The sequence below is a fragment of the Microtus oregoni genome, unplaced genomic scaffold (genome assembly GCF_018167655.1).
Source record: "Microtus oregoni isolate MIOR12 unplaced genomic scaffold, Mior012 000000F_ref0000247, whole genome shotgun sequence".
In the NCBI taxonomy this organism is placed as follows: domain Eukaryota; kingdom Metazoa; phylum Chordata; class Mammalia; order Rodentia; family Cricetidae; genus Microtus; species Microtus oregoni.
The window spans coordinates 63626894-63654186 of record NW_024543059.1 but is presented as its reverse complement, the minus strand read 5'-3'; the positions used below and the strand labels follow the sequence as shown (position 1 = coordinate 63654186).

The 27293-nt window shown below is 38.7% G+C and overlaps 1 protein-coding gene across 4 annotated transcripts; it reads left to right on the top strand.

Moving 5' to 3' along the window:
* Nucleotides 1-4124: 4124 nt before the first annotated feature.
* LOC121446354 (guanylate-binding protein 1-like) lies at nt 4125-26650 on the top strand. Of its 4 annotated transcripts, none has more exons than XM_041648950.1 (15): nt 4125-4202; nt 9723-9931; nt 11675-11802; nt 12727-12836; nt 13061-13260; nt 13612-13854; nt 14691-14971; nt 15734-15946; nt 16344-16446; nt 17836-18029; nt 19913-20006; nt 21658-21851; nt 22816-22918; nt 23941-24134; nt 26415-26650. In XM_041648950.1, exons 2-15 carry the CDS (start codon nt 9742-9744, stop codon nt 26523-26525), a joined length of 2358 nt encoding a protein of 785 aa, XP_041504884.1. In that variant the 5' UTR covers nt 4125-4202; nt 9723-9741; the 3' UTR covers nt 26526-26650. The 4 variants fall into 4 exon arrangements, with proteins under 4 accessions (XP_041504884.1, XP_041504875.1, XP_041504868.1 ...); XM_041648941.1 differs by lacking the exons at nt 4125-4202; nt 26415-26650 and adding exons at nt 6582-6763; nt 26171-26362; XM_041648934.1 differs by lacking the exon at nt 4125-4202 and adding an exon at nt 6589-6763.
* The last annotated feature ends 643 nt before the right edge of the window (nt 26651-27293 follow it).

Sequence of the window (27293 nt, the reverse complement as noted above, 5' to 3'; positions counted from 1 at the left end):
GAGATCAAACTGGTCCCTCTGAATGTGGCTGACAATTGAGGCAGACTGAGGGGCCAATAACAATGGCACTGGGATTTGTCTCTACTGCATGTACTAGCTTTTTGTGATCCTATTCTCCTTGGATGCATGCCTTGCTCAGCCTGGATGTAGTGGGGAGGGCCTTGGACTCCCACAGGGCAGGGTGCCTTGCCCTCTCTTAGGACTAGAGGGGGTAGGATATATGGGGGGAGCAGGAGAGAAGTGGGAGCAGGGGAGGAAGTGGGAATTTTACTTGGTATTATTTTTCAAGCAATAAAAAACCTATAAAAAGAAAGTAAATACCCATTCATTTCCTGGGAGGGTGCTTTGTTGGCCTCACCACACCTTTTCTTTGACAGGGTGCAGGGCAAAGTGTCTATCTCTTCCCTTGGAAGTCTGCTTCAAGTCTTACCTCCTGTGTGGTCTATTAAAGACTGATTTTGCAAGTGGAAAAGATGGTGAGCAAACTGAGGGAGAAGCCAGGGGGAGGAAGACAGAGGCAACAGGTCTATATCCATAGTGCATACCACATCTCACCAATCATTATCTCCCAAAAAGTCTTCATTTATTTATGACAACGATGTGGCTTCTTTGAATGTGATAAAGTCAAGAATTTGGTCCTTTCACTTCTGGAGGAAAGTTACAGTGTGATGGAAATTATTCACCCAAGTGACTCACAGCCAATAGCTTCAGACTTTGAATTCAGTGACTTATGCCCAGGAACAGAAAACAGGAACAAGGAGTGGGGCACATGAATGTGGATTTATTAGGGGAAAATGAGAAAGAACTTCCTTGATTTGAAAGGGAGGTGTTCTCAGGATGACTTCCACATGCTGGTCTGTGTACTGGCCTCCTATGAGTAAAGTTTGAGGAACTAGATAAGAACTGAAGTTATCAAAACTGAGGCTGTTCATGGAGCTGCTCAGGGATACATTTCCTTTTGTCTCAGTCAAACATATTCCAGTAAGAAAACCAGCATCCATACTCTTGTAAGTAACTCCAATAAAATCAATGGTTCACTAAAATAGACTTAGCTGGAATCACTTGAGGAGAAACCCCCTAAGTGGAAAGGGGTTCCAAGAGGGGGCATCATTGAACAATTTAAAATTGTTATAGAGTAAGAAAAAAGGATGAGTGGGGGTCAGTGACTTATCTTCTCCTGGTGATGAATCTCTGCCTAGCACAAGCATGAACTAGTATGATTATTTAATGGTCACCAGGCAAAGAGACCTTGATCCATGAAGTGCCTGTAAGCAGAGGGGCTTTGATCTGTAGCATATCTGTGATTGGGGTTGGGGGATTTGTCTAGAAGGCTGGGCTCAAAGACTTAATGGGACTGGTCCCCAGTTCTCTACTTTCTTGCAGTCTCTTGACCTTGGTTGGGTTGGTGAGATTCAGAGAATCAGTAAGAAAACCCAGAGTGTTAAAAAGAACATGCTTAGATTTTTGACCTGTATACTAAAGAAAAAGGGAGAGAGAGAGAGAGAGAGAGAGAGAGAGAGAGAGAGAGAATATGAATAAGGGGGAAGTTCCCCTATCAATACTTACTGAGCTTCCATCACTGTCTAGTAAGAGTCTGTCTGGTAGACAACAGAAACATACTATGGTTCCCTTCTTTGGATTAGGCCAAATGATCCTGTCAATCACACTTATAGAAAAGCACTCCCCCTTTCAGAAAAGCTGCTTATTCTCCAAACTTTAAGAAATTATATAAGGCTTACCTGAGCATGAAAATCAACACAATGGTCCCTTTGGCCCATGTCCATTCCTGCCCCTTGAAAGTGTGTTCTTGTAGGGTAAAAGGGACAACTAGCACAGGAAACCAACGAATCACTGAGCTCCCTGACTCTAAACTCAGAGTCAGAAAAAGAAACACACCCTGTATTTGAGACCTGGGCCAGGGAGAGAAGCATCTTTATCCCTGAACCCAGGACTAAAGACATGTGTTCTGGCTCTGAAACTAGTGTCGAAGAAACACATTTTGTCTCTAGAATCAGAGTCAGTGAAAGCAATATGCCATGGTCCTAAGATTAGAGTAAAAAAGCTAAAAAGGACCAATGAAAGAAACACAATTTGTCCATAAAGGCAGAGACACTTCTGCCCCTGACCAGCCAAACTTACCAATCTCTGAGCAGGAAAAAAGCTAATCAATCCCCCTTCTCTCTGGGAATACTCTGCCACTAAGAAGCCCTATATAAGCCTCTCCACCCCTTCAGTTAAGAACTGCTGTTAATCCCTCTCTGACACAAGCAGCCACCCTCTCAGATTAGTCCTTCCCAAATAAATCTCTTTCTCAAAAAAGTCTTGGGTGATGACTCTTGGGTGAGGACTCTTGAGTATGTTTCTTGACTCTTGGCCTCATAAAGTCCTGATGTGAGAAACCATGGCTCTCTTGGGCTCAGAGCCTTTGGCCCCTGTTCTTTGCATAACAGTGCACAGGACAACCTGTGCCTACTTAATTTGATCTTTTCTGAATTCCTGGAATGCTAGTAATTGCAGACTCTTGGTTCTTACTTCTGTGCCTCACTCATGGCAGTTGCATCCACCCTTACTGTCAGAACTAGCTTCAATAACCCTGAGATATCAATCCAAATGGCTGCTTCCTGGCATTCTATATCCCGATATTTCACAGGACATTCTGGCAGTGATCAGAAAGATGGAAGGAGGTATCACTCTTTCACTCTTCCGCTTCCCCCTCCCACAATAAACTTCTTGCACTACTTTGTTTCATGTGATCTGTTTGCTTAGTGGCAGGGCCCACTGAAAAGTAATCACTTTACACTGGGACCCTCCCCACCTGTTCTACCCTCAACAGATCTGTTCTCTTCCAACTGCAACAAATCAGCTTTCGAGTTTCCTAATGGCTTTGCCTTCCAGTCAATATTGATAGTTGATGGCTTCTGAGATTCAGTATTTCCCAGAGATATGGTCCTTAGTAGGTTGACTATGATCCAGTGGATGACACCACACCCATATGCATACAGACAGTACTAATGTCACTTCAAATTTTTTGAAGGGAAAAGGATAAAGAGGGATAGTTTTCATGCAAATATGTTTTATGCATGTGTAAAATTGTTAAAAGAATTACACACACACACTTTTAAAGTGTATTGCTTAATCTCCAAGTATCTGTGTAGTTTCAAAGGTTATTCCTGCTGATTTCTAGTTTGATACTACTGTGATTTGATAGAAGACAGAAAGTGGGCTTTTAAAAAATAATCTATTTTTTGTTTTGTGTGCATGAGTGTTTTGACTGCATATGTATGTAGTGGCTGCAGAAGTCAGAAGAGCTTGGCAGGACCTATGCAACTGGCATTGCAGGTGGTTTCGTGTTACTTTTGCTTGCTGGGAGAACCTGTTTTGTTTTGTTTTTTTTTCCAAAAGCAGTAAATACTTTTACCAGCTGTGGCACCCTTCTAGCCCCCAATTTTATTTATTTATTTATTTACTAGGGTTTATTCTTTTGCAGGGTGGGCAATTGTAGACAATGTTCCATGTGCTGCTGAGAAGAAGGTATATTTACTGTCTGGTGGAATTTTCTGAATGCCTTTCAAGTATAATTAATCTGTTCAGTAATTTAGTTCTGAGGTTTGCTTACTGAGTTATTATTTGAAGAACCTTTCTAGATATACTGAGTTCTTTCATATTAATGTGTCTGGGCTCCTGCAGTCTTCCAGTGTTTGTGATTTGAAATCAAAGGAATAAAATTGGTTGTATATTAGAATACTTTTGTCCACTTGACTAAGTGTTCCCTCTACTGAGAAGTAGCAGTCAGCTCTTGTTACCTCTTCAGATTAGATTGGTGTAAAGTCTAATTTGAAGGTATGTGAATTGCTACATCAACTTGTTTACATGTTCTGTTTGTTTAGCAGTTTGATTTCTAACCTTTGTCTCTCAGGTTATGGGTGTCTTTTTAGCTATGTGTGTTCCCTGATCCAGTCCAGTAGTCTGTGTCTTTTAATTGGTGAGTTAAGGGTATTTGCATTTACAGAATGACTGAGAAGAGCTTGCTATTGTTTATGATTTGTGGTTTGTTGCTCTGGTTGGCTGATTAATTGTTAGTTCTTTTTCTTTCTCCTGGAAGCACTGAATACTTGGTGGTTCGCTGTGTTGGACAAGATTGGTTCTTCCTTTGTGCTCTCATCTATCCATCCGTGGTCTTCATGGACTGCCTTTGTGCACTGGTATATGAAACTTTCTCCTTCCTCTCTGTAGGGTATTCCTGTAAGAATTTCCTGCAGTTCTGACTTAGATTAATGAACGGTTTTAACTTTTGTTTGTCTTGAAATATTCTTATATAGCCATCTAATTTATTACAAATTTTTTGGAATATTCTAGTTTGGGTTTCTTTTAAGAGTTGTAATATGTCAACCCATGCTTTCCTGGCTCCTAAGATTGTTGAAAATAGTAAATCTGACGTTATTCTGATGTTTCTGCCTTGAAATTTCTTCAATAGTGCTATTATTCTAGAGTTATTCTTTCCTGTATAGTCTTTTTGTTTTCCGTGGATATGTGGTATGTATGTATGTTTTTATGTGTGTGCATGTGTATGTGAGCTTGTGTGTGTATATATGTTTGAACATGTGTGTATTCTTTTCTGTGTTTTGTGCATCTGCTGGTGTGTGTATGTCCTCTGATTTCTAACAATGCTCTTTTCCCACTGTTCCTCTTTGCCTTTTTATTTTTTAAAAGTGAGTCTTCCTAGTCTTTCGTTGCATTTTTGCTCAGGGAGAAGTCGGCTGTCGTAACAACCATAATAGTTTGACAAGTGTTAGTTAAGAGGGAAATATGTGTCCTTGACTAGTTGACTTGCTCTGGGATTCTTGACTGATTGATTGATTTAGTTCTGGGATTCTTAAGAATGCAGTTTACAGAGAACACAACTTGAGTCCTTTGGAGATGTAACCCAGCGTCTCCAGCTCCCGTGGTCCTCTACACACATGATCCCCCCACAAAGCTACACTTCCAGTTGCTGAGCTCATATCCCATCTTGCTCTCAGAACCCTTCCCTCTGTAGCTGCTATTTAGACTCTGCCCACCCTCTGCTGTATGATCCTCAAAATACTTTTTAAAAGAAAAAAAGCATCAAAATAGTTCAGCTTCAAAATTAACACTTCAAGGACCTACAAAATTACAAACTAGATCTTGATGGTGAAAGGTAAATGATAAAGATTGGAGCCGAGATATATGATCAGACATTATAAAGCAACAAAAAGTCAACAAACTAAGAGTTGAGTTTTGGAAAAGATCAACAAATGTGACAACCCCACATCAGGTTTAGGAAAAATAAAAAAAAATTAAGATGAAAGTGGTGTTGTATCTGAGAATGACAAAAAAAAACTATTTATAAGTGAGTAGTATCAAAAAGTACAAGTTGCTGTGTGGTGGTGGCACACACTTTTAATTCCAGCACCTGGGAAACTGAGGCAGCTTATCTCTCTGAGTTTGAGGTCAGCCTGGTCTACAGCTAGTATCAGGATATCCAGTTCTACACAAAGAAACTCTGTCTCAAAAAAATTGCTTGGGAGATGAAGAAAGAGTTGCCTCAGATCATTGATTGTGTGTACTAGTCTTTTTCTATTATGAAATCAAAGCATCGGACATTGGGTGCTTCATAAAGTAGAGAAGTGTGACATCAGGCAGTCTCATGGTTTCAGCAGATTACGTCATGGTAGGATTGCCTAAGGAAAGGGAAGGTCCCAAGGTGAGAAGAGGTCATGGAGATTCTGTAAAGGTCTATGATGACTTCCCACTAGGCTCTATGTTTTACCAGTCATACATGACATCACTTTCCATCACCACAAGGAAAGAATGGACCTTGTGACACACTAGCCATTCCCAAATGCTGGGACCACACTCACCAGAAATAGAGTTTCTGTGACAGAGAGCAGAGATGGAGAAGATGCAGGCAGAACTAAAGTACCATATTTCTTCCACTCTTACCACAGATATAGCAAATCTTATTGGAAACTGATTATATCCTTTCTGGGAAAATACAGTTTTAACACGACTTGTCATTTTTTGCAAAGATATTGGATAATACTTTCTGCAAAATAAGTAAATAAATATTAAGCAAGCTAAATGAGTTTGAAGTAGATTCAATAAAAGTGAAGATAAAATGTTAAGAAAGGATTAAAAATTTGAATAAAATTGTAAAACATCATTGAGAAAAATATTCATGTAATAATCTACCATTACAGGCCAGTATACAGAGCCCATGCTGATTGAGCTGGCTGGAAGGAGTGAATGACGTAGAAGGTTCTGGATATTAAGCAGGGTGGCAGACATGCCCTTTCCCTCACTAACTAGTTCTGAAAGAAGATTCAGTCACACCAGGAGGTTTATTTTAGGCAACTAGATTTACAAAATAATATCCTGCCTCCTCATCTCAGATGATTACACAGGCCCCCAACCTTCAGAGTCCCTGCCTATATAAAAAGAATCCATATCTAATGGACAGTTGTCAAAACACAAGTGGTTACAAAGGTCTCTTCCAAGCAAATGTTTGACAGGCCTGGCTGAGAAGTCCTGACAAACCCTCCCACTGGCTCAGCTACAGAAACTACTTTTATGATAGTTGATTCACTGCTGTGAAGGAAGCACTTGCATTCTCATATTCTCCTCATCTATTAAGAATGTTGCTGTGCATTTGATCAACCTCATTCAGAGAAAGTCTCACAGCCTTGGAGAAGGAAATAAGAGACTAGCAGGGAAGCCAGTCTATCACCATGAACAATAAGAGGAGGTAAGGAGGCTCACTTGTCTTCCCAGCTCTGGGGAGTTCTACTTGGAGACATGGGGTCTATTTTGTCAGGAAGGAGACGAGAAGGTTTTGTTTGGGTCACTTAGACATCATCAGAGTCAGAATGGGCATCAACTAAGCACAGGATCAGGTTATATTAGGAGGAGTGTTGTCAGGGTGAATAGTCCCTGTATATAAGTATTGGGCTCAAATTCAGCTGGAAATGCTGAAATGATGCTACGATGCTTGCTCTTCTCTGTGTTCACATTGTCTCTATTGAGTGGGAATACAATTAAATGACCATGGGCATTGACATTCCTTGCTCTGTCTTGTCCCTGCTTCAACTGAAAGTCTCTTCATGCATTGCTTTTATGAAGAAGAGAAATAAAATACTAAATAATATAAAACAATAAATGATGAAAGGCAAACAGCCACAGACACTGTGGAAGCAGAAAGAAAACTCCGGGACCCAGAGGGAAAGAAGGAGAGCAAGATAGCATGCTCCCTGCCACATAAATGAACTTGGCTTTTAAGTGGATTTCCTCTTTCATTGGGCAGACTCTCTCATTCCTAAATCCCATACCTTACCTCTCACTTATAGGATTCAGACTTGCATTTCATTAAAAGGCTTCCTCCAAAGAATCCCATGCAGTGCAGGACCAGGGGTAGTGTCTCGGCTGGCTTACTTTGCCCCCACCCATTCAGATCTTTAGAAAGTTGTTCCTAGAAGTCCCTCCCTTGAGTTTCTGGCCAGGCACCAGCTTCATTCATCAATTCTCTCTCCATTGTTAACTCTTACCTCTGCATCCTCTACTCCTTCCCCCTCTCCATTTTCTTTTCTTTCCTTTACCAAGCAGAAAAAAAAAACAACAACAACAACATACAAACAAACCAGGAAACCTAAAAATGGGCCACAGGAAACAGCCATTTTCTTTGAAAAACTTCTTACTGTTGTTGGTCTGCTCCATGATTCTTAGTCTTCTGCTCACTGTTGTTCTAAGCTTCCTGTGGTGTTTTAAATGTGGCACTTGGATCCTCCCTATTTAGGTTACCTTACTTGTGAAGGTTCAGAGCATTGCTCTGACACATAACGTCTTAATTGGCCAAAACACAAAACAAAAACAAAAGACCCACAACTCTTACTTTTATCAGATAAAGGAATAATTGATTGTTTTGAAACTAAATATTGTGATGTTAACTACTCCAATTCAATATCTAGTATAAATTTTAAAATTGGAATCCAAAAGGAAAATTCTCTCATGGTGAATTTAAAGGAAGAGTTGAGTTGTTAGCATTGAATTTTAATAATTCGCAAGGACACAGGTGTGGGTCATCCCAAATACCAGGTTCCAACAGGGTAATAGTTGCATAAAGTTTTATTACAGAACAAAAGAAAAATCATAGATGAAGATGTGTTCAAACATATTTCTGGAAGCATCAAATAGGTCACTTAGAGCACAATAAGGAAACGGTCCTCAAATGCTCTCTGACTACAATCTCACCTTTTGGGTGGTGGAAGCCAGGGCTCCGTTTATACATTTCCAAAAAAATCATACCTGATAGGAAGATCTTAGGTCAAACACAGAAGAGGACAATACAAGTTATCTTGAGTCTGAGGTAGCAAAGATAATTTGGCTCTCGGTCTTCAACGTTCCAGCTCTCCAAAGTCACTGAAGTTCCCATCAATTAGTCAAGCTTTTGTAGAATGTTAACTGAAGTATATTCTTTTTTTTTTCTGGGACCTTCCTTCACACCCACCAAGTCCTTGGAAGAGTTTCTAGTCCAGGATGACCTGTTTCTGAAAAATATGCACAAGTAAATTGTGCTGATTTCATTCCTGGAGCAGCAACAGTAGGGTCCCTGCACATGTTCAAGTCACCAAAATGTTCAGAAGAGCTAGAAGGAGGGAAAAATACTAAACATCTGTGCAGATTATTATCCAGTGCAAAAAAGAGAAAAATGGAGCCTTTATTCATGAGTGTTTTTACTCATTGAAAGAAATAATGGGCTAATAAATACATATTAAATTTTTCATATGTAGTCAAGTCAAAATAAGTTCACCTGATGCTAAATTTAGAGAAATTCTGTGTTTAAGGAACTTTTAATTGTTTCATTTATCTATTTACTTTATGTGTCTTTGTGTTTGGGGTGTGAACATGTCATGGAGCACGTTTGGAAACCAGAGGACAACTCGTGAGAGCTAGTGTTCTCCTGCCAGCACATGGATCCTGGGCATTGAGCTCAGGTTGTCCTGATTGACACTGAGAAACTTTACCAGCTGAGCCATCAAATCAGCCCCCAAGAAAGGATATTTTTTGTTGGTGTTTGAGACAGGGTTTCTCTGTGTAGCTTTGGAGCCTGTCCTGGCTCTCGCTCTGTTGCCCAGGTGAAAGTCTATTTTTTAAAAAGATAATTTTCTAAATAGAATTTTAAAAATATTTTTCATCCCTGAAAAAAAGCCACATAGGTAGCATTATATAGACGGAATGGGTTATATTTAAGAATGCATGCATACATACATACACATATACATATATGCACACAATAACTAGTCAAAAAAGAGGCCATGAATTTGAAGGACAGTGTGTGGGTGGGGTAGTTATATGGAAGGATTTTGAGGGAGGAAAGGGAAAGGAAAATATAATTCAATTATAATATCAATGATTAAAAATAAAATTAATAAGAATGTTTTTAATAAATTATGTTTCCTGTTCAATATCTACCATAAAACTTAAAGTTAGAATCTAAAAGGAATATCCCCCATGTTAACTTAAAGGGAAGATTTGAGTTATTAATAGTTGAATTTTGAAAGTGAATTAGTACTATCATTTTATTCAACTTCCTGGATATGTGCACAGATTTTCCCTTAGTGCTTCGCCAATACTGTACAATACTCTGTGTTGGAGGGTGACTCCACCTTTTAAGAATGAATTTCTAATTTATTCCTCTTCTTCCCTCGAAGACAAGGAGCCCCAGTGGACATGGCTCTAAAGGTCCACATGCCTGGGCCTGTGTGTCTCATTGAGAATGCAAAAGGACAGCTGAGACCAAATCAGAAGGCACTGGAGATCCTGTCGGCCATCACACAGCCTGTGGTGGTGGTGGCCATTGTGGGCCTCTACCGCACAGGAAAATCTTACCTGATGAACAAGCTGGCTGGGAAGAAATCAGGTGAGTGCCACCAGCAATGTCTTACAGAGTCCCCATATTCAGCCACACTTGGAGCCTCTGTTGTGAGGAGGAAAGTTAGAGGAGATGGATTCTGGAACCTAATCTCCTACTCAAAGTTAGACTTTTTATCTTCGTTCTGTTTCAGGAAGTTAGTCAGTTCCATAACACGCTTTACTATCTTCAGTTCCATTTTGAAGGCAGAAACCATTCCTATCCTAGAAAGTGAGAAAGCATTAGTAACAATAATATTATGTAGGAAAAATAACCTAAAGGCTGGGCCAAGAAGAGGGCTCAACAGGTAAAAGCTCTTGCTATACAAGACAACCTGAATCCAATAACTAGAAAGGTGAAAGATAGAGCTAAATCTACCAAGCTGTCCTTTGACCACCAGACATGCTGTGACACAGCACCCAAACACACGTCATACATACACAGATACACACACAATGATGATAATTTGTAAATTAACAAGCCCATGAAGTAATAGTGAGTTTCCTCTGATCTTTAAACTTTTAAAAACATTTCAAATTGAGTTAGAAATTATTATTTTCATGAATAAACAATATAAAATTAACTCTTCTAATAATTTTTAACTGCAGTTCTATATCATTAAACAAATTCACATCATTGTGCAATCATCACATAAATCTATTTATGTATTTATATATGTATATACATTATATTTTCCTCAACACAAACTAAGTGCCCAATATACAAAAATGATCCAGTCCTCTAGTTTCCATCACTGTTCTATAATCTGTTTTTATGGATTTGACCCTTAAAGCAAAATATGAAGGGAATAAGGGCTGTGGTGCAGAGCAGGAATCCCAGCACTCAGGAGGCTGAGGTGGAAAGATCACTTGAATCCTCTAGTTCCACCACAACTTTGTTAACCAAGCAAGTTCCTTATCAAAAAAAGAATGGACATTCATCATTTCATGTAATATTGATATTTCAAAAGTATTCTGTCCTTCAAAATTTTAAATATGGAACATGTAATTGTGTTTTCTGAATTTTTTTCTAAAAACAACTTGTGTGTTTCAAATCTGCGTAGATTTGTCACCTTCTAGATGAAGTGTATTCCCAATTAGTTTACTCTTTGGATAGAATTCTAAGTGGGATTTCTTAATTTTTCACACATTATTATTGTAGTTATAATTATTATATATTATTATAGTTATTAATTGTCAGTGTGTAGAAAAAGAACTAATTATAGAAATTACAGACATAATTTTGTGTGCTGTAGCCATACTGAAGTAATTAATTATATTCAAAATTATTCTCTGGGAAATTGAAAGGTTTTAACATATAATCCTTTCCAGTTTGGTTACCAGATATTTCTGTTTTTTTCCCTAATTACCCTGGATAACACTTTAAGTACTATACTGGACACCAGTGTCCAAACTAGGCACATTTTTTTTCTCTTTTATGATCTTACATGAAAAACTTTTCAGCTTTTACTATTGAGTATAATGTTGGCAGGTGTTTTCATACATGGCATCTCATATGTTTGCATTAAGAAATTCTTCTAGTTTGTTGAATACTATTTTCTTAATGATAACAGTTTAATAGTTTTAAGTATTTGGTATTATGATTTTTGCTATTTCTCTGGTTGCAAGATCAGTACTAGCTTTGGTTTCAGTTAGCTCTACTGACTTGAGTTGTCCTCATCTTTACATCAGTTTTCTGAAATAATGGCAGCTAACTCTCTGTTCACTGAGTCCTCTCTTCTACATGTCACAGGCTTTGCTCTGGGCTCCACAGTGCAGGCTCATACAAAAGGAATCTGGATGTGGTGTGTGCCTCATCCCCACAAGAAGGACCACACACTGGTACTGCTTGACACCGAGGGCCTGGGCGATGTTGAGAAAGTAAGGACTGAGAGTTCAATTTGCAGTACAGACCCTGATGACTAAATATCCTGTAATTTTTAAATAAGGGCTTGGATTTACTATAACCTCATGTAATTAACTTTAGCCGACACTAATAAATAGAATCACAGAAAAGCAGGGTGGTCAATCTGCAGTATCCCAGCAACTAACTGGCTGTGACCTAATCCTGGTACCCCACCTCATGAAGGTACCAAGGATAAACTCAGTGTCTTGTATCCTACCCTAATCAGAACTTCAGTTACAAATTTGGGTTTGAGGACAAATGACAGTGTTTAAACAGAAACCTTGTTCCTAAATCTGAGTCTTCATTTTTAAACTTCCATTAACCTCAACTTTCTGATCCATCAACTGAATAAAATAAATAGGTTATCTACCTCTCTTATGAAATGTCTTTGAATATTTAATTAAACAAATAATTTTTCCTGTATGTAATGATTGTTCAAGAATAATGTATAGTGGCCTAGCTCAGTCCCTTATTGTTGACAAGCTTTGGCAAAGCCCTATTTTCTATTCCCAGAAGTAGAAGAAAGAATTAAATGAGATTTTAAAATAATAGCCACAGATTTTATGAATTACATGAAAATAAATCCTATCATTACCAATGGGTGAAATACTTAAATCTACAGTGTATTTGAAGTTTTAGAATATCTGCTAGCATCCACTGTCTAACAATTGCCTATCAATGGTCAAAAGAATGTCTTCAAAGAATAAATATAAACCAAAAACTTAGCAAAAATATTCAAAAGACTTTTGTTTAGAGTTGTCTTGTGTAGGTTTGTAAGACAGCATCAGTTTTGCTAACCAATCTGCTAAACATCCAATTAAATGAGCACACCTTGGTCACTGCTTGCCTGAAAACTGACAGAAGACAAACTCCTGACCTGTGTGTGTTCGGACTCCCAGGGTGACAACCAGAATGACTGCTGGATCTTTGCTTTGGCTATACTTCTAAGCAGCACCTTTGTGTACAACAGCATGGGACCCATCAACCAGCAGGCCATGGACCAACTGCAGTATCCTTTCTGTGATGGAGAGCATCCTAGCCTGGCAATGCTGCAGAATCAGTGTTGACAGATAGGAGACAGAATAACCCCAGCACAAGGGGAGACCTCCTATACCAACTAATGAGTTCACACTTTGCCAGAACATGGCAAAATCATGCGTGGGAATGGGTGACCAATGTGAGGTAAGAAGACTGGGGACCCTGCTCATTCATCACTTCTCCTTAGCCACCCAGCTATGTGACCGAGCTGACAGATCGGATCAGATCAAGGGCCTCACCTGACCAGGAGGACGAGGTGGAAGACTCAGCTGAGTTTGTGAGCTTCTTTCCTGACTTTGTGTGGAGCCTGAGAGATATGACCTTGAAATTGGAAGTAAATGGAGTCCGCGTCACAGCAGATGAGTACCTGGAGAATTCGCTGAAGCTCAAGGAAGGTACGGAGATTGATACCTGTAGAAACGCCAGAAATTTATATCCTTTTGGAATGCTTATATTCAGTTTTTCACCTTTATGCTTCTGGCTGTTCCTAAGAAGCAATTCTTATTTACCATCTATCAATAGAACCAATATTAGCTGTGTTAACTTGCAGTTTCTTTGGCTGCCATTTTCCACGTGCTGTTATCAGATTGCATTCATCTCTTTGCTTACTCCACTGCTCATGTTACAAAACTGCACAAAATCCGGAATGATAGCATAGAAAGAACATTTATTTGAAGACATTCTTAAAGGACAAACTAATTCTTCCCCAAGCTATTCACTTTTCTTTGTAAACATTATTTCCTCAGGTACCTGCAAAGAGGTTGAAAAATACAACTTGCCCCGACTCTGTATTCGAAAGTTCTTTCCAAAGAAGAAATGTTTTATCTTCTATCCACCCACTGAGTGGAAAAAGCTTTCCCTGCTGGAGTCTCTGCAAGAAAATGAAATAGATTCTGATTTTTTGCAGCAAGTAGCGGAATTTTGTCTGTACATCTTTAAGCATTGCAAAGCCAAAACTCTTCCGGGAGGCATCCCTGTCAATGGCCCACGTGAGTCCCCATCCTAGTCTTCTACCCCCTTCAAGATGAAGGGAGAGAGAAACATTCACAGATTCAGCTTCCAGAAGTGTAGGGGCTATGACTCTTTATGTTAAATTCTACACGCTTTAAACTGATTTACTAGATTTTAATTAATTAAACCCTTAAGTGGAATAGGTAGTGAAAACCTAGATTAAGTAAGTTAAGCAAGTTAAGTTTCTGAAATTTTTGTTTCTCAGTATGCAGCCACAACATGCATAGTCATTTAAATTAAATAAAAAGTAAGTGAAATTAATTGACTATTAAGGGAAAAAATTAGACTATCTTGCCTTATATTCATGATTACTCTTATGAAAAACAGAGCCAATAAACAATTGGTTTTCCTTAGAATGTTCTGTAAAGCAACATTGAGGTAGAATTTGACAGGGAAGAACATTTTTTGATGACAAAAATATTACTTTTCCACACATTCTTAACTAATGATTCCCAAAGAAGTGATATAAAAGACTTCCTATGTTCTAACAAGTGGTTCTCAACCTTCCCAATGCTGTGACCCTTTAATACAGCTCCTCATGTTATGGTGACCCATACAATTATTATTGCTGCTGCTTTGTAACTTTCATTTTGCTACCATTATTAATTTTAAGCAAATATCTGATATTTCCAATGGTCTTAGGGGACCTTAGAAGGTCTCAGTCCACAGGTTGTGAACCACTGTGAGAAGTCTTATTTTAAACATGTTGGAGGACTGAGATATCCATGTTCAATGAACACAGCCCTGCTTTATCTTTTCTTTAGAGCAGAATGTTCTACTTCAGTGGACGTCAGCATTTGCTCTCTATTTACAGGACTAGAAAGCCTAGTGCTGACCTACGTTGACTCCATCAGCAGTGGAGATCTGCCCTGCATAGAAAACGCAGTCCTGGCCTTGGCAAAGATAGAGAACTCAGCCGCAGTGCAAAAGGCCATTGCCCACTATGACCAGCAGATGAACCAGAGGGTGCAGCTGCCCACAGAGACCCTCCAGGAGCTGCTGGACCTGCACAGGACCAGTGAGAGAGAGGCCATAGAAATCTTCCTCAGGACTTCCTTTAAAGATGAAGACCATGCATTTCAAAAGGAACTGGGGGTAATTTCCTCCTATGTTTATACGGATTAATGTTGTGTAATGCAAATTAGTTATTAGGCAATGAAATGAGTGGGTTTTGTTTGTTTGTTTGTTTTGTTTATCGAGACAGAGTTTTGTTAGAGCCTGTTCTGGAACTAGGTCTTGTAGACCAGGTTGGCCTCAAACTCACAGAGATCCACCTGCTTCTGCCTCCCGAGTGCTGGGATTAAAGGTGTACACCACCACTGCCTGGGTATGAGTGTTATTTTTGAAGGAAACTATAAACTTTGTATCTTTTAAAATGGTGACAACTTCCTTTTTAGGATTATAATTCTCAAAAGAAACAAATTTTAAAACTATGGACTCATAGTTTAAAATAATTTTATGATAATCACCTTTAGTTTAAGTGCATATAATTTATCATCAATGCTTTAACCAAAGTATATACTTGATTAGACCAGTTTTCTTTCATTTGGCCCAAAGAGATGAACGTTGCTTTTAGTTGTGTCCTTGGATTTATGCTTTATTTCCTCTATTCCACCCATAGCAACTGTCAGTCAAGTTTAGAAGCAACGTTTGCACATTAGGTTTGGCGCAAACCTCTGATCATCATTTCTAAAAAGGAGGGGATTCATAAAAAGGTCCAAACTCAAAGAAAGGCCACAGATTTCCTTAGCTATCATCAAGTTTCTAGAGAAAACAAGCTTTTGGGGAAACCCTTATAGAAATTCTGAATCCTGTGAATATTCTTTGGTATCTTTTACACCCATTTTCACACTGCAGTCTCAGCTAGAAGAACGGTGGGATGACTTCTGTAAACACAATCTGGAAGCATCATCAAACCGTTGCCAGGCATTGATTCAGAATATCTTCAAACCCCTCGAAGAAGGTGTAAAGCAAGGCACTTACTCTAAGCCAGGAGGTTATGGCCTCTTTGTTCAGGAAACACAGAAACTGAAGAAAGAGTACTATGGACAACCAAAGAAGGGCATACAGGTAACCAAGTTATTTATCAGTGTGCTCTACCACTGCAGACATGCCTCCTTGATCCAAATATTCAGAAAATGACACCTACTCAACTGATTGATAATTGGTTTTCAGCTCTACATTCTGGCCATTTCACCTTCATATCTATAACCTCTCACCTGTTTTCTCCTTGAGGGCTTTATTCCTCAGCGTGTTCTGCCCATGTAAGCCCACAAGACTATCTACTCCAGCTCATACACCTTAGTCTATACAGAATCACTTTCTCCCAGACCAACCAGTGGTTGCCTTGGATGGTTTGCTCATTCCTGTCATAAGAAATCTTAGTTGAGAAGAACAATTCTTGAGAATAGTAGGGAGACAGATGGACAGATTTCCTCCCACTAACTTCTGTTCTCCGGACTCTAAGGCTGAAGAAGTTCTACAGACATACTTACAATCCAAGGAGGCTGTTTCTAATGCCATTTTACAGACAGATCAGAGTCTGACTGAAAAGGAAAAGGAGATTGAAGGTAAGAAATGAGCAAAAAAAAAAAACCTATAAACCAAACACCAAATTACTTATAAAATCTTGTAAGAGTTTAGCTATTTGCCTGTCTTAAAATAGTAACTCTTAAACTGAAACAAGAGTGAGAAGACAATCTTGTCCCCAAAGCCCTTTCTGACCATGGTACACATGGTCGCTGATGTTGCACATGGTCGCTGGTTTAATGGTAGCAGCTACCTCAAAAGCAAGATAGCCTTGAGATAGCCTTCTTATCAAATAGTGATCAAAATAAGGGGCTACAGAGATATATCCGTGATTAAGAGCCCTGGATGCTCCTCTAGAGGACCCCAGTTTGATTTCCCATACCCATGTAGTGGTTCCCTACTGACTGTAGCTCCAATACAAAGAATGCCCCCTTCTTGCCTCCACAGGCAACAGGTATGCACATGATGCAAAGATAGGCATGTGGACAAAACATCCACATACATAAAATAAAATGAAACAGGTCCAGAACCAGAGTTATGACTTGGCTCACTCCAACATCCACCCTATCTGCTGGAGCATGTGAAGGGACCTGACCCACAGACCCAACAGGATCTCCACAAAACAAGACAACAGGATATCCAAGAACACGAAGGAGAGCCCAGCATCAATAGTGTAGTAGAAACCAGATGCCTTGAACCAGACCAATGACTCTTGAACACTTGCAAGTAAAGATAAAGAACAATGGGGTTTTTACTGTGTGACTCAGTGTGTCCTACTGTAGCTTCCATGATGAGATTTTTAATTTTTTTGCTTTAAAAAAATGTTTTGATTTCTCTTTCTTCCCCTCCTTTTTGTCTTAAATTTTGTTTTATCTTGGGGGGCGGGATACAAGCATGGAAGGTGTATGGGAAGGAACAGGAAAATGAATGGGATCAAGATACATGATGTAAAAGACACATAAAATAAATAAAAAGGGGGAAAAAGAAAAACAAATCAAAAATTAATAGTAATAACCAGAAACTATGGAAGAGAGAAAGAAGTATTATTCTCTCCTCCAGGGAGGACCACTGTGACAGAATGCCATAGACAGGTACCGCAGGTAAACTAAACGTATTTCTCACAGTTCTCAAAACCAATAATTCAGAGTCTGGATTATAGGGGTTATTAAGAGTGTTCTCTCTAGTATCCTGAATGTCTTCCCACTGCACCCTAGCAGGGTGGGAGACTGAACTCTGGTTTTCTTATCTTCCTACAACAGCACTGTGCTCCTATGGGGGTTCCATCCTCACAGTTGTCTAAGTCCAGCTGCCGCGCCAGAGTCATGCCTCACTCTATCACCACGTTTCAACCTATGAGTCCACAGAGAGCACCAGTCCTTGGTGCCTTCTCATTGTGGACCCACGTTAAAGTTATTTCCCCTCTTTCTCAGTGGAGCGTAAGAGAGCTGAATCTGCTCTGGCTGCTGCAAAACTGTTGGAGGAAACACAGAAGAAGAATGAGAAGCTGATGGAACAGAAAGAAAGGAGTTATCAGGAACATATGAGACAGCTGACTCAGAAGATGGAGAATGATAGAATCCAGCTAAAGGCAGAGCAAGAACGGACATTAGCTATTAAACTTCAGGTACTTACTTATATTTATCCTCCAGAATCTATAACAGAAACCACTCTGTAGTGGGCTAAACAACCACATGTTATAAGGAATTCTCCAGTTCATATTCTATAGCAACCCCTTCAGTTTCAATGTGCCCACAACTCTACATTGATAGCTGGCCAAAGCCACTTGCTCACATGAGAAAAAAACAACAGTCCTATAAATACCATTTTTCTGAATCACTAAAACAACAGCTATCCACAGAAGGCATTGTACAAACATTTTACAAGCTGTATTTTATGATTTAAAATCCATTCAAAATTAAAATTTAAAAACATTTGGAATAATAAAGCTCTAGTTTACACATTTAAGTTTTCATATTTTAAAAAATGAGAGAGATCAAATGTATATTGGCACAAGGGGCCCCATGGGAACCTCCAAACATCAAAGGCTTTTGCCAAGGGTATTGGTTACTCTCCACAACCTGATGGCAAGGCTCTATTGCTGGAGACAACCATATAAAAGAGTAAAAATGACAATGGGAGGATAGGTGTGTCCAAATGAAAGGTGGGAAGTCATGAAAACAATGTGATCAACACACAATATGGATTTGTTTTTTTTGTTTTTTTTTTTTTTGATTTTTCGAGACAAGGTTTCTATGTGGTTTTGGAGCCTGTCCTGGAACTAGCTCTTGTAGACCAGGCTGGTCTCGAACTCACAGAGATCCGCCTGCCTCTGCCTCCCGAGTGCTGGGATTAAAGACGTGCGCCACCACCGCCCGGCTCAAAAAAACAATATGGATTTGTATAAAAGTGTGTTTGTGTAACATAGTAGCACATACAATGAGTATGCACAACGAAGGTTTTAAAAATCATTAAATTAAATTAAACAATTAAAAGAAGCCAAATTAGGAACCGCACTGGAGTGCTGATGGTGCGTATGGTTCAACAAAGAGTTGTCATACAGCAATTCTACAATATGTGCATTTTTGATTGATTTCTCAACTTGAGGAAAAGTAATGTGAGCAGTTCTAAGTAAATGTTGTAGGCTAGATCTCACACAACTGTGTGAGGTTTGGGCAAGTAACATTATGTTTCTGTTACATCTGGATATCTCTGGAAGCAGCCGTAGTAGAAAGACACATTACCAACTGACACAGTCTTCCAACACCTTTCTGTTCATAGCCACTCCTCCAAGTTTAGTTGTGTCTAAACATCAGTTCAGAAATTACTGTAGACCACATCAGTCCTTCAGGTCCGCAACTACTATCTCTTACTCTACAAATGACATCTGGAAGCTTATTTCCCTTTATTCTGAGAGTCACAGACTTAAATATCCATTATTTTTCTGTGTATAGAATTGTCTGTCAGTGATTATGAAGCAATAATTCCAAGATCCTCATGGATGGCGGTCGTGCTAAAGTCCATTATTTTTAGTGAATAATAATTAAAGAAATGTCTGTATATATTAAGGGAAGGAGCAATTAAAATAAGTTTGTCCACAGTTGGTAGAGTCCAGATTACTGGGAACTGTCAATAGAGAAGGGTAAGTGTTGTGAAAACAAAAACTATACTATATAGTCGCAAGTCGATAGAAATGTTGTCTGGATTTAGGTGTAATGACTAAAAATTCTCATCGATCCACAAATCTGAAGGTAGAATTTCAGATAAAAACTTTTTCAGGGACTATATATATATTACATTTGGTCAAATGAAAAAGTACCAGGGATTGTCATAAGGGTTGAGAACTCAAGAGATGGATGGGTATGGAAACTAACAAACAAATTTAAAATTGAATACCAAAGCCTTGAGGAATTACTGAATTATTTCAAAAGCACTAATTTAGAAATTATTTGGTAGGTTTTGTTGTCTTATTCCATTCATGCAAAGCTAACTATTCTCTTTGCCTCCTAGGAGCAGAAACAGTTACTCCAAGAGGGGTTCCGAGAAGAGAGCAGAAAGCTTCAAGAAGAGATGAAGAATGTAGAGAAGAGATACAAAGAAAAAAGTATTTTTTTTTTGAGACAGGATTTCTCTGTGTATCTCTGGCTGTCCTGTATCTTTGTAGAGTAGGCTGACCTTGAACTCACAGAGATCTGCCTGCCTCTGCCTCCCTGAGTGTTGGGATTAATGACGTGCACCACCACCTAGCTAAGCATTATCTTTTATATGATAAATAGAATGTAAAAGTACATAGAACAGGATTTGCAAGAGGACTTACCACTTAATAGGTGCTTCCTGTGAAGCCCGGAGACCTGAGTTCAACAAACAGAGCTATGTAAAAGTGGAAAGAGAACATAGACCCCACACAGCTGTCCTCTTACCTTCACCCATGAACAGTGGCACGTGTGTGCCCCTGCTCTCCACAAGCCATACACACATGCAATAATAATAAATAAAAATTTAATACATAGGGCAGGAGTTTCTATTTAGAACACTATCTGATCAGGGAACAAGTTAATCATGAATTTGGGTATCTAACCACTCCCATGGCTTTACATTAGAAATTTTGACACTTATAAAACATCACTGAGCTGTGATTCATGGCATTTTTATCATCGCCAAGTCACAAGTTGTGGCATTTATACCATCTCTGAACTATGTCAGTAAAATGAAATTACTTGTGAAACCATTTTCCACCTTAAGTTTTTCATTTCATTTCTAACTGTATTATATGCACTAATTAGCATAACCTGTACTGACCCCTATGTTTGAATTTTCCACCGTTTTTGTTAGAGATGTCATGAATTATGTAACTAAGGGACATGACAGGAAAGAGATAGCTGCCAGGAAACTTGTGACAGTTTTTTCTTCTCCATCTGAATAAGAACTTAGACTCTTCACCTCTGTGCTCTCGCTCCCTTTTATGAACGGAATAGAGAACACTTTAGGTATTATTGAGTATTCCTCCTGACAAGCCACAGATGATACATGGTTATATATAACAGAAAGCTCTGGGGCTGGAAAAATGGCTCACTAGTTAATAACCCTGGTTGTTTTTCTAGAGTACTGGTTCAATTTCCAGTCCCACATGCTAACTCATACTGATCTGTAATCCTCATTCTAGGGGATCCAGTTTTTCTTCTGGCCTCTATTGGCACAATGCATGCACATGCACAGAAAAATATTCAGGCGAAGATATCCATAGGCACAAAGTAAAATAATAGTTCTTTTTAAATTAAAGGGAAGTACTTTTTAGCCATCAGTGCCAGATCACAATGCTTTCAGTGTGTGGCTTATATACAAGTGATGAAAACTGTTGACACTTAGATATTGAATTCAGGGAGAGCCATAGAAACACACACACACACACACACACACACACACACACACACACACACAGAGAGAGAGAGAGAGAGAGAGAGAGAGAGAGAGAGAGAGAGATGACAATATTAAATCAACTCTCTATAAGCCTGTTTGGAGTTAGTAGATATCTTCAGATATAGGTCTGCTTGGAACAAATAAGACAAGGATAGACTTCCACTCCCCAAACCAATAGCTCAAATGGTGGGCTTTGTTAGAGGCATCCTGGTCTCTCTAAGAGAAATACTGGTACCACAGAACTCCATGTACCCAATCGTAAACTACAAAACCGGTGTTGGCAGAAGAAGGAGACGTCCTGGCAATCCTACAGTTTTTTCCTTTCTTATCCATCACAGTAGATCACATGGAAGCTGAATCTTCAAAGACTAAAGTAAAAATAATGGAAGAAATGCAAAGAAAATATGATCAGCTGATGGAAAATAAAGACAGGAATCACCAGGAATATGTGCGACAATTGATAGAAAAGATGGACAAAGACAGAGCTCAGCAAGCGGCAGAGCAAGAGAAAATGATGACTCGTATGCTCCAGGTATTCTGTTGTGTCATCCCAACATTCTCACCCACTGGCAGGAATAAAAGATGCTGATTAGAGGTTAGTGCAGTTGGTCTAGGTGAAGAACGATTGTAGGCAAACCCTCCACTACAGTTTTATATCCTTTGTATCTGTATCATAGAAAATCTGCAATCGCTAAAGGCCTCTTACTGGTAGACTGTGCTCCCTGGAGCTTGCATTATTCTCTCACTCATGAAATAGCAGCGGGTGATCACCAAGCCCTGTACAAAAAGCCGATAATGCATTGTATATTGTACTCACATCAAATGATACAGAATAGCTTACCTTTTCTTACAGAAAAATTATGGTTGTAGGAGAAATATGAAAGTGCTGTGCCAAATATCATGGGGAAACACCTAGCACATATTTTCTGCCTAGTGGAATCCATAGTGATTTTGTCATTGTTGAAACACATGGAGGAAATGCTCTCTTCATTATTTTACTCTATCTGCTCTCTGGGATTCCTCTAAATCTAAAGTTCTTTATGGTGGCCCAGAATGGCACTCTGGGCAACTGTAGTCCTAGTCTCTTTAATTTTATTTCCTTATTATCAATAATTTCATCAGGATTTCAAGACCTAGAAGGGGGAGTTGGAAGGGGAAGGGAGCATGATAATCATACACAATTGTGTTCCCTATTGAATCAAGGATCCCTAAGGAGAACTCAATAGCAGCAATACTTCAGGGCCTCCATGAATGAGCCTCTTCTGATAATTAACCATGAAGAAGTACTTGAAAAATAATTCCAAAGACAGAAACCTCAAGAGAAAGTAACATGCCCCGAGACAAGATAAAATAGGAGGCTAGCTTAAAAGAGAGTTTCAAATCTGATTAGGATGTTAATTTGAGAAGCAGAAGAGAAAGTTATAGACAACTTTGTGAAACAGTTTCTGTGAGGTCATTTTATTTTGTGCTTCTCTAACCATTCTCTTCCTCCCTAGGAACGAGAGCTGCATCTCAAGGAAGAAATCTCTGAAGAGAGAAGAAAACATCAGAAGGAGATTCAGGATATAGAGGCAAAAAACAGAGAAATACTCCTAAAAAGTATTAGAATCTGCTCTTGTGCAATTGATATTTCCTTGTCCCATACTGTCACCAGGGCTCACGTGCAATGATCAACTCCCTCACAGGAATCAATAGCTTTGAAAATGAACGTATCATGCTTGTATACACGCTGGTCCATAAACATTGAAAAAATGAATATGATGTATGAAGACAAGGGTTGTTACTAAGGCGATTTCTTTGATGCTCATTACTAAGCTGTTGATTTTCCTCTTCATTTTATTGCTAAAGGTTTTAAGGATGTTTAAGTGCATACTATATATCAAGTCATTACGTTTCCTTTAGACAAAATATAAATGTTATAATAAGAAATATTTTAAATAGGGAGCTATTGTGTGGTCTAATTAAGTTAGATTAGTTTTCCTCATCCACAGAATACTTCTAGACCCCTGTTCCGATTTAAGATTTTACTCACACTGTTGAATCAAGTAGGAATGACATGAACATAGACAAAATTAGATGCAAAGTAAATAAAGGAACTTTATTGGCCCTACTAAGTATTAGGGTTCAGTAAATGACACTCCACCTCATTTAAAAGAAAATGTTTCTTTTTGAATTTTAAACTTTATTTTACATTAGTTGTGTAAAACAATGGGTTTTATTAAATTGCCCTTTGAATGCTTTGTCACCTGAATTAGCCTAGATTCAGTGGGTAGCAGCTCCATGGTAGCTATTCAGGATGAGGCTTGTCCCAGTCAAAAACAACTGTGTAAAGCATCCAGGTTCCCTGCCAATGAAGTCCAAGGGTAACCAGTGCCTTCTCTTTGGTGCTGGCTCAGTTACATCATGTTTTCAGATGATAGCAAACTGAGCAAAGATGTGTCCTCACCCTTGAAAATCACACCTGGCTTAAGAAAATGTATCAGAGGAGCTATGGTCATTCCAGAAGAAATACCAGCCCTAGAAATTTCCCACATAAAAAGTCAACATGAAAACACATCGGAGGGAGGGGGGAGCTACTCACTGATCCTACATATATTTTTCTGTTTTGTTTTTATTTTCAGTGGAATCTGCACAAGCTCAGTCCTCAGAGAACACAATAAAAATGTTGAAGGAAATGAATGAGGTGAATCTGAAGATTATGGGACAGAAAGAAAAAGCTTTCGAAGATTATTTGAAACAGTTGACTGAGAAGATGGAAGCAGATACAGAGAGGCTAATGAAAGAGCAAGAGGAGATCTTGACTAATAAGCTGCAGGTAATTCCTTGTGACATCATAATTTTCTCACTCAATGACCAGTGATAAAAGTCATTGATTGATGGTTGTTAGTACACTTGATTAGGTGAAGGACTTGTCTGAATTAGCCTAGATTCAGGGGGTAGAAGCTCCAAAGGCTAATTACAAAAAGATTATACTCCATGACTCAGGAATCATTGTACATCTCAAAATATATAAGTAAATAATTAAAATTTCTACAAAAAGTACTTTAGCCACAATAAGTATTGCTTCCTTAAGAGCACAGTGCTCATCTATTATTTTTTTTATCCCATTGCTTGTTCTACATAGTATCTCTCTGTGCGGCTCAGGCTAGACTGCACTTGAGATCTTTACCCCTTAACATCCCAAATCTGACATTACAGCCTTGTACCACTCTACTGGCACTGACGTCATTTTTCTACTGAAAAATTGTCAATCCTCAAAGTTAGAAAGTGTTCTGACATACTATTCCTGGGTGAACATCTTGCACGATCCTCTTACCTAGTAGGGTCCATGGTGGTTTTGTTTTTGTCATCTCTATAGGAAAGCATCCTAAAAAGCAATTTCAACTACCTGTGGCGTTAGTAGCACTGATTATAGGCACTTCCCTGTTCTCCTGGCCTTGGCTCTGAGTCACAGTATGCACAAATGCACTCCCAGAACACCTCATTACTTTATTCTTTGTGCTTCCAACAAAATCTTACAGGTCTATATAAGATTTCACAGTCATGTTTCTTTCCTTAATCTGGAAACCACACATCACTGTTCTAAAGGCTTGTTTATTATCTTATTTACATATAGGAGATGTACATTGTTAGAAACTTTGAAAACATAGTTTTAAAGATCAAATTCTAAATATGGAGTAAGAGGTTGAATACACAGTTACAGCAATACACAGTAGCAGAGTAATATGGATGATAAGGAAATGGATATATAGTAAAGCAATATGATGATAAGGAAATGATTAGACAGTAGCAGAGCAATACTTTGATAAGGAGAGTAGATAAAACATTTCAGATGTTAAAGAAGAAAGACTGCTAAAGCTATGAGGTATCACATTGAAGAAATGAAAATGTAGGCTCGAGAGATAGATCAGAGCATCAAAGTGGTTGCTGTTCCAATATAAGGAGCTGAATTTGAACCCCTAGAACCTGTGTATAAGCAGGGTGCAATACCACAAATTCCTATGTTCCCAACACTTTTGCAGGGAGATAAAAAGCACAAACCAGAGAATCTTGAAAATTCACAGGCCAAGCCTGGAAATACAGAAGAAAAACAACAGAGGGATCACATCTCAAAAGGGTGGAAAGTGAGAAACTACACAATGGTTATCCTCTAACCCTGTGAGCGCCACACATTCTCTCTCTCTCTCTCTCTCTCTCTCTCTCTCTCTCTCTTCCTCTGTTTTTTTCTCTCTCTTACTTTCTCTCTCTCTTACTTTCTCTCTCCCTTCCTTTCTATCTCTCCCACTCCTCTTCATCTCCTTTTCCTTCTCCCCCTCTCAAACACACACACTCACAAACACACACATTCACACTCATGAGTATGCACACACATCCTACACATACAACAGACACAACACTAAAAGATACATTTAAAAATTTTTAGAGGGTACTTTCTTGGCCATTATTGAAAAAATATAGTTATCTTAGTCTTGGCTAATTACTTATATTAACAGTACAACTTACAGGTTTCATTACAGCATTTTCATAATTAATTTTCATAATTGCATATGACCAGATTTGATGGCATTCTGCTAATTTTTAATGACCCTCCTTTTTCCCCTAGATTTTACCCTTTAATTATGTGTTCTTATCTCCCCTCTCTGGATTCCACAAGAAACAAAACAAATTTCTTTAGTTTGACTTATGTCATTTCTATTCACTTACATGAAAATACTATAATATAACTCTCATTTTAAACTGGAAAATATATATATGATAATTTTTTCATCTATTAAAGAACATCCCCCCTGGTTGTATAATTTAGCTTTGGGGGCAGTACATAATAATCATGAGGATACACTTTCTTTGTAGTGTGTTGACTGTGATTCTTTTGGATATATATGCGGAAGTTACAGAGTTGAATATGATGGACATTCTCTCCTCCTTCAGTTTGACTTTGGTGGAGCTACAATAATTTAAATTACATTCCAACCAACAGATTATGCTGTCTCATATCCCTTGCACCCTACTGATGTCCCTTTTCCCTGGATGACAGATATTCTTACTGGGATGATATTACCCTGTGCAGGTTTCAGTTTCCAGTTTCTGTTTTTAGGAACAAGAAGAAAGTTTTAATGAAAAACTCAGGAAACAGAACAAAAAGCATGAGGAAGAAATAAGGAATATTAAGATGAAAAAGAAGAATTCTGATTGTTCCATGATGTGAAGAGTGTTTGCATGCTGACTTCCTTCTTTACTCTCTCCTTTTAGGGCAGAATCTTATTGATATGCTTGAAACTGTCTTACTTTCATAAGTAAATATTCTTCAAAATAATAAAGATGTCAAAGCCTAAGAACATATGATCTTTGTACAATTGAGTATAATTATATGGTATCATTGTAAAGTTTCCATAGAACAATGAGAAGGGTGTTGAGGTTACAAGAGTAAGGTTACACATGCCATGTTTATTGATAGAATTAATTATCAATATAATGCTTGAGAGAGTCTTTGTAGAAATCCTGTAACTCAACTGTGAGTGGATTTTCAGTTTGTGGCAGAGGTGCACTTAAAATGTCCCCCCACATGCTCGCGTGTTTGAACCATGGTCGACAGTTGCTAATACTGTTTTGAGAGGTTGTGGAACATTGGGGAATGGAGCCTAGACTAGGGTGTAGATCTGGGAAGGGAGGAGGCTGCAGACTTGTAGCCCAGACAGCCCCTTTCATAGCCCCTCTGCTTCCTTGTCAATTGAGATGTGAGCTAACATCTGCTACAAGCTCTCACAGCACCTCCTGCTGCTTGGCTTCCTTCATATGACAAATTGTATGTCCTCAGATGATGATCCCAAATCAACCTCTATGTAAGTTACTTCTAGTCAGATATGTTATCATTGCAATAAAGAAATGTAACTAACATAGAACATTGTTAACATAGAACCTAGAATTGTAGCTGTGCTTTCCTGAAGCTTATGCTTTTTTGTTGGACCAAAGTTAA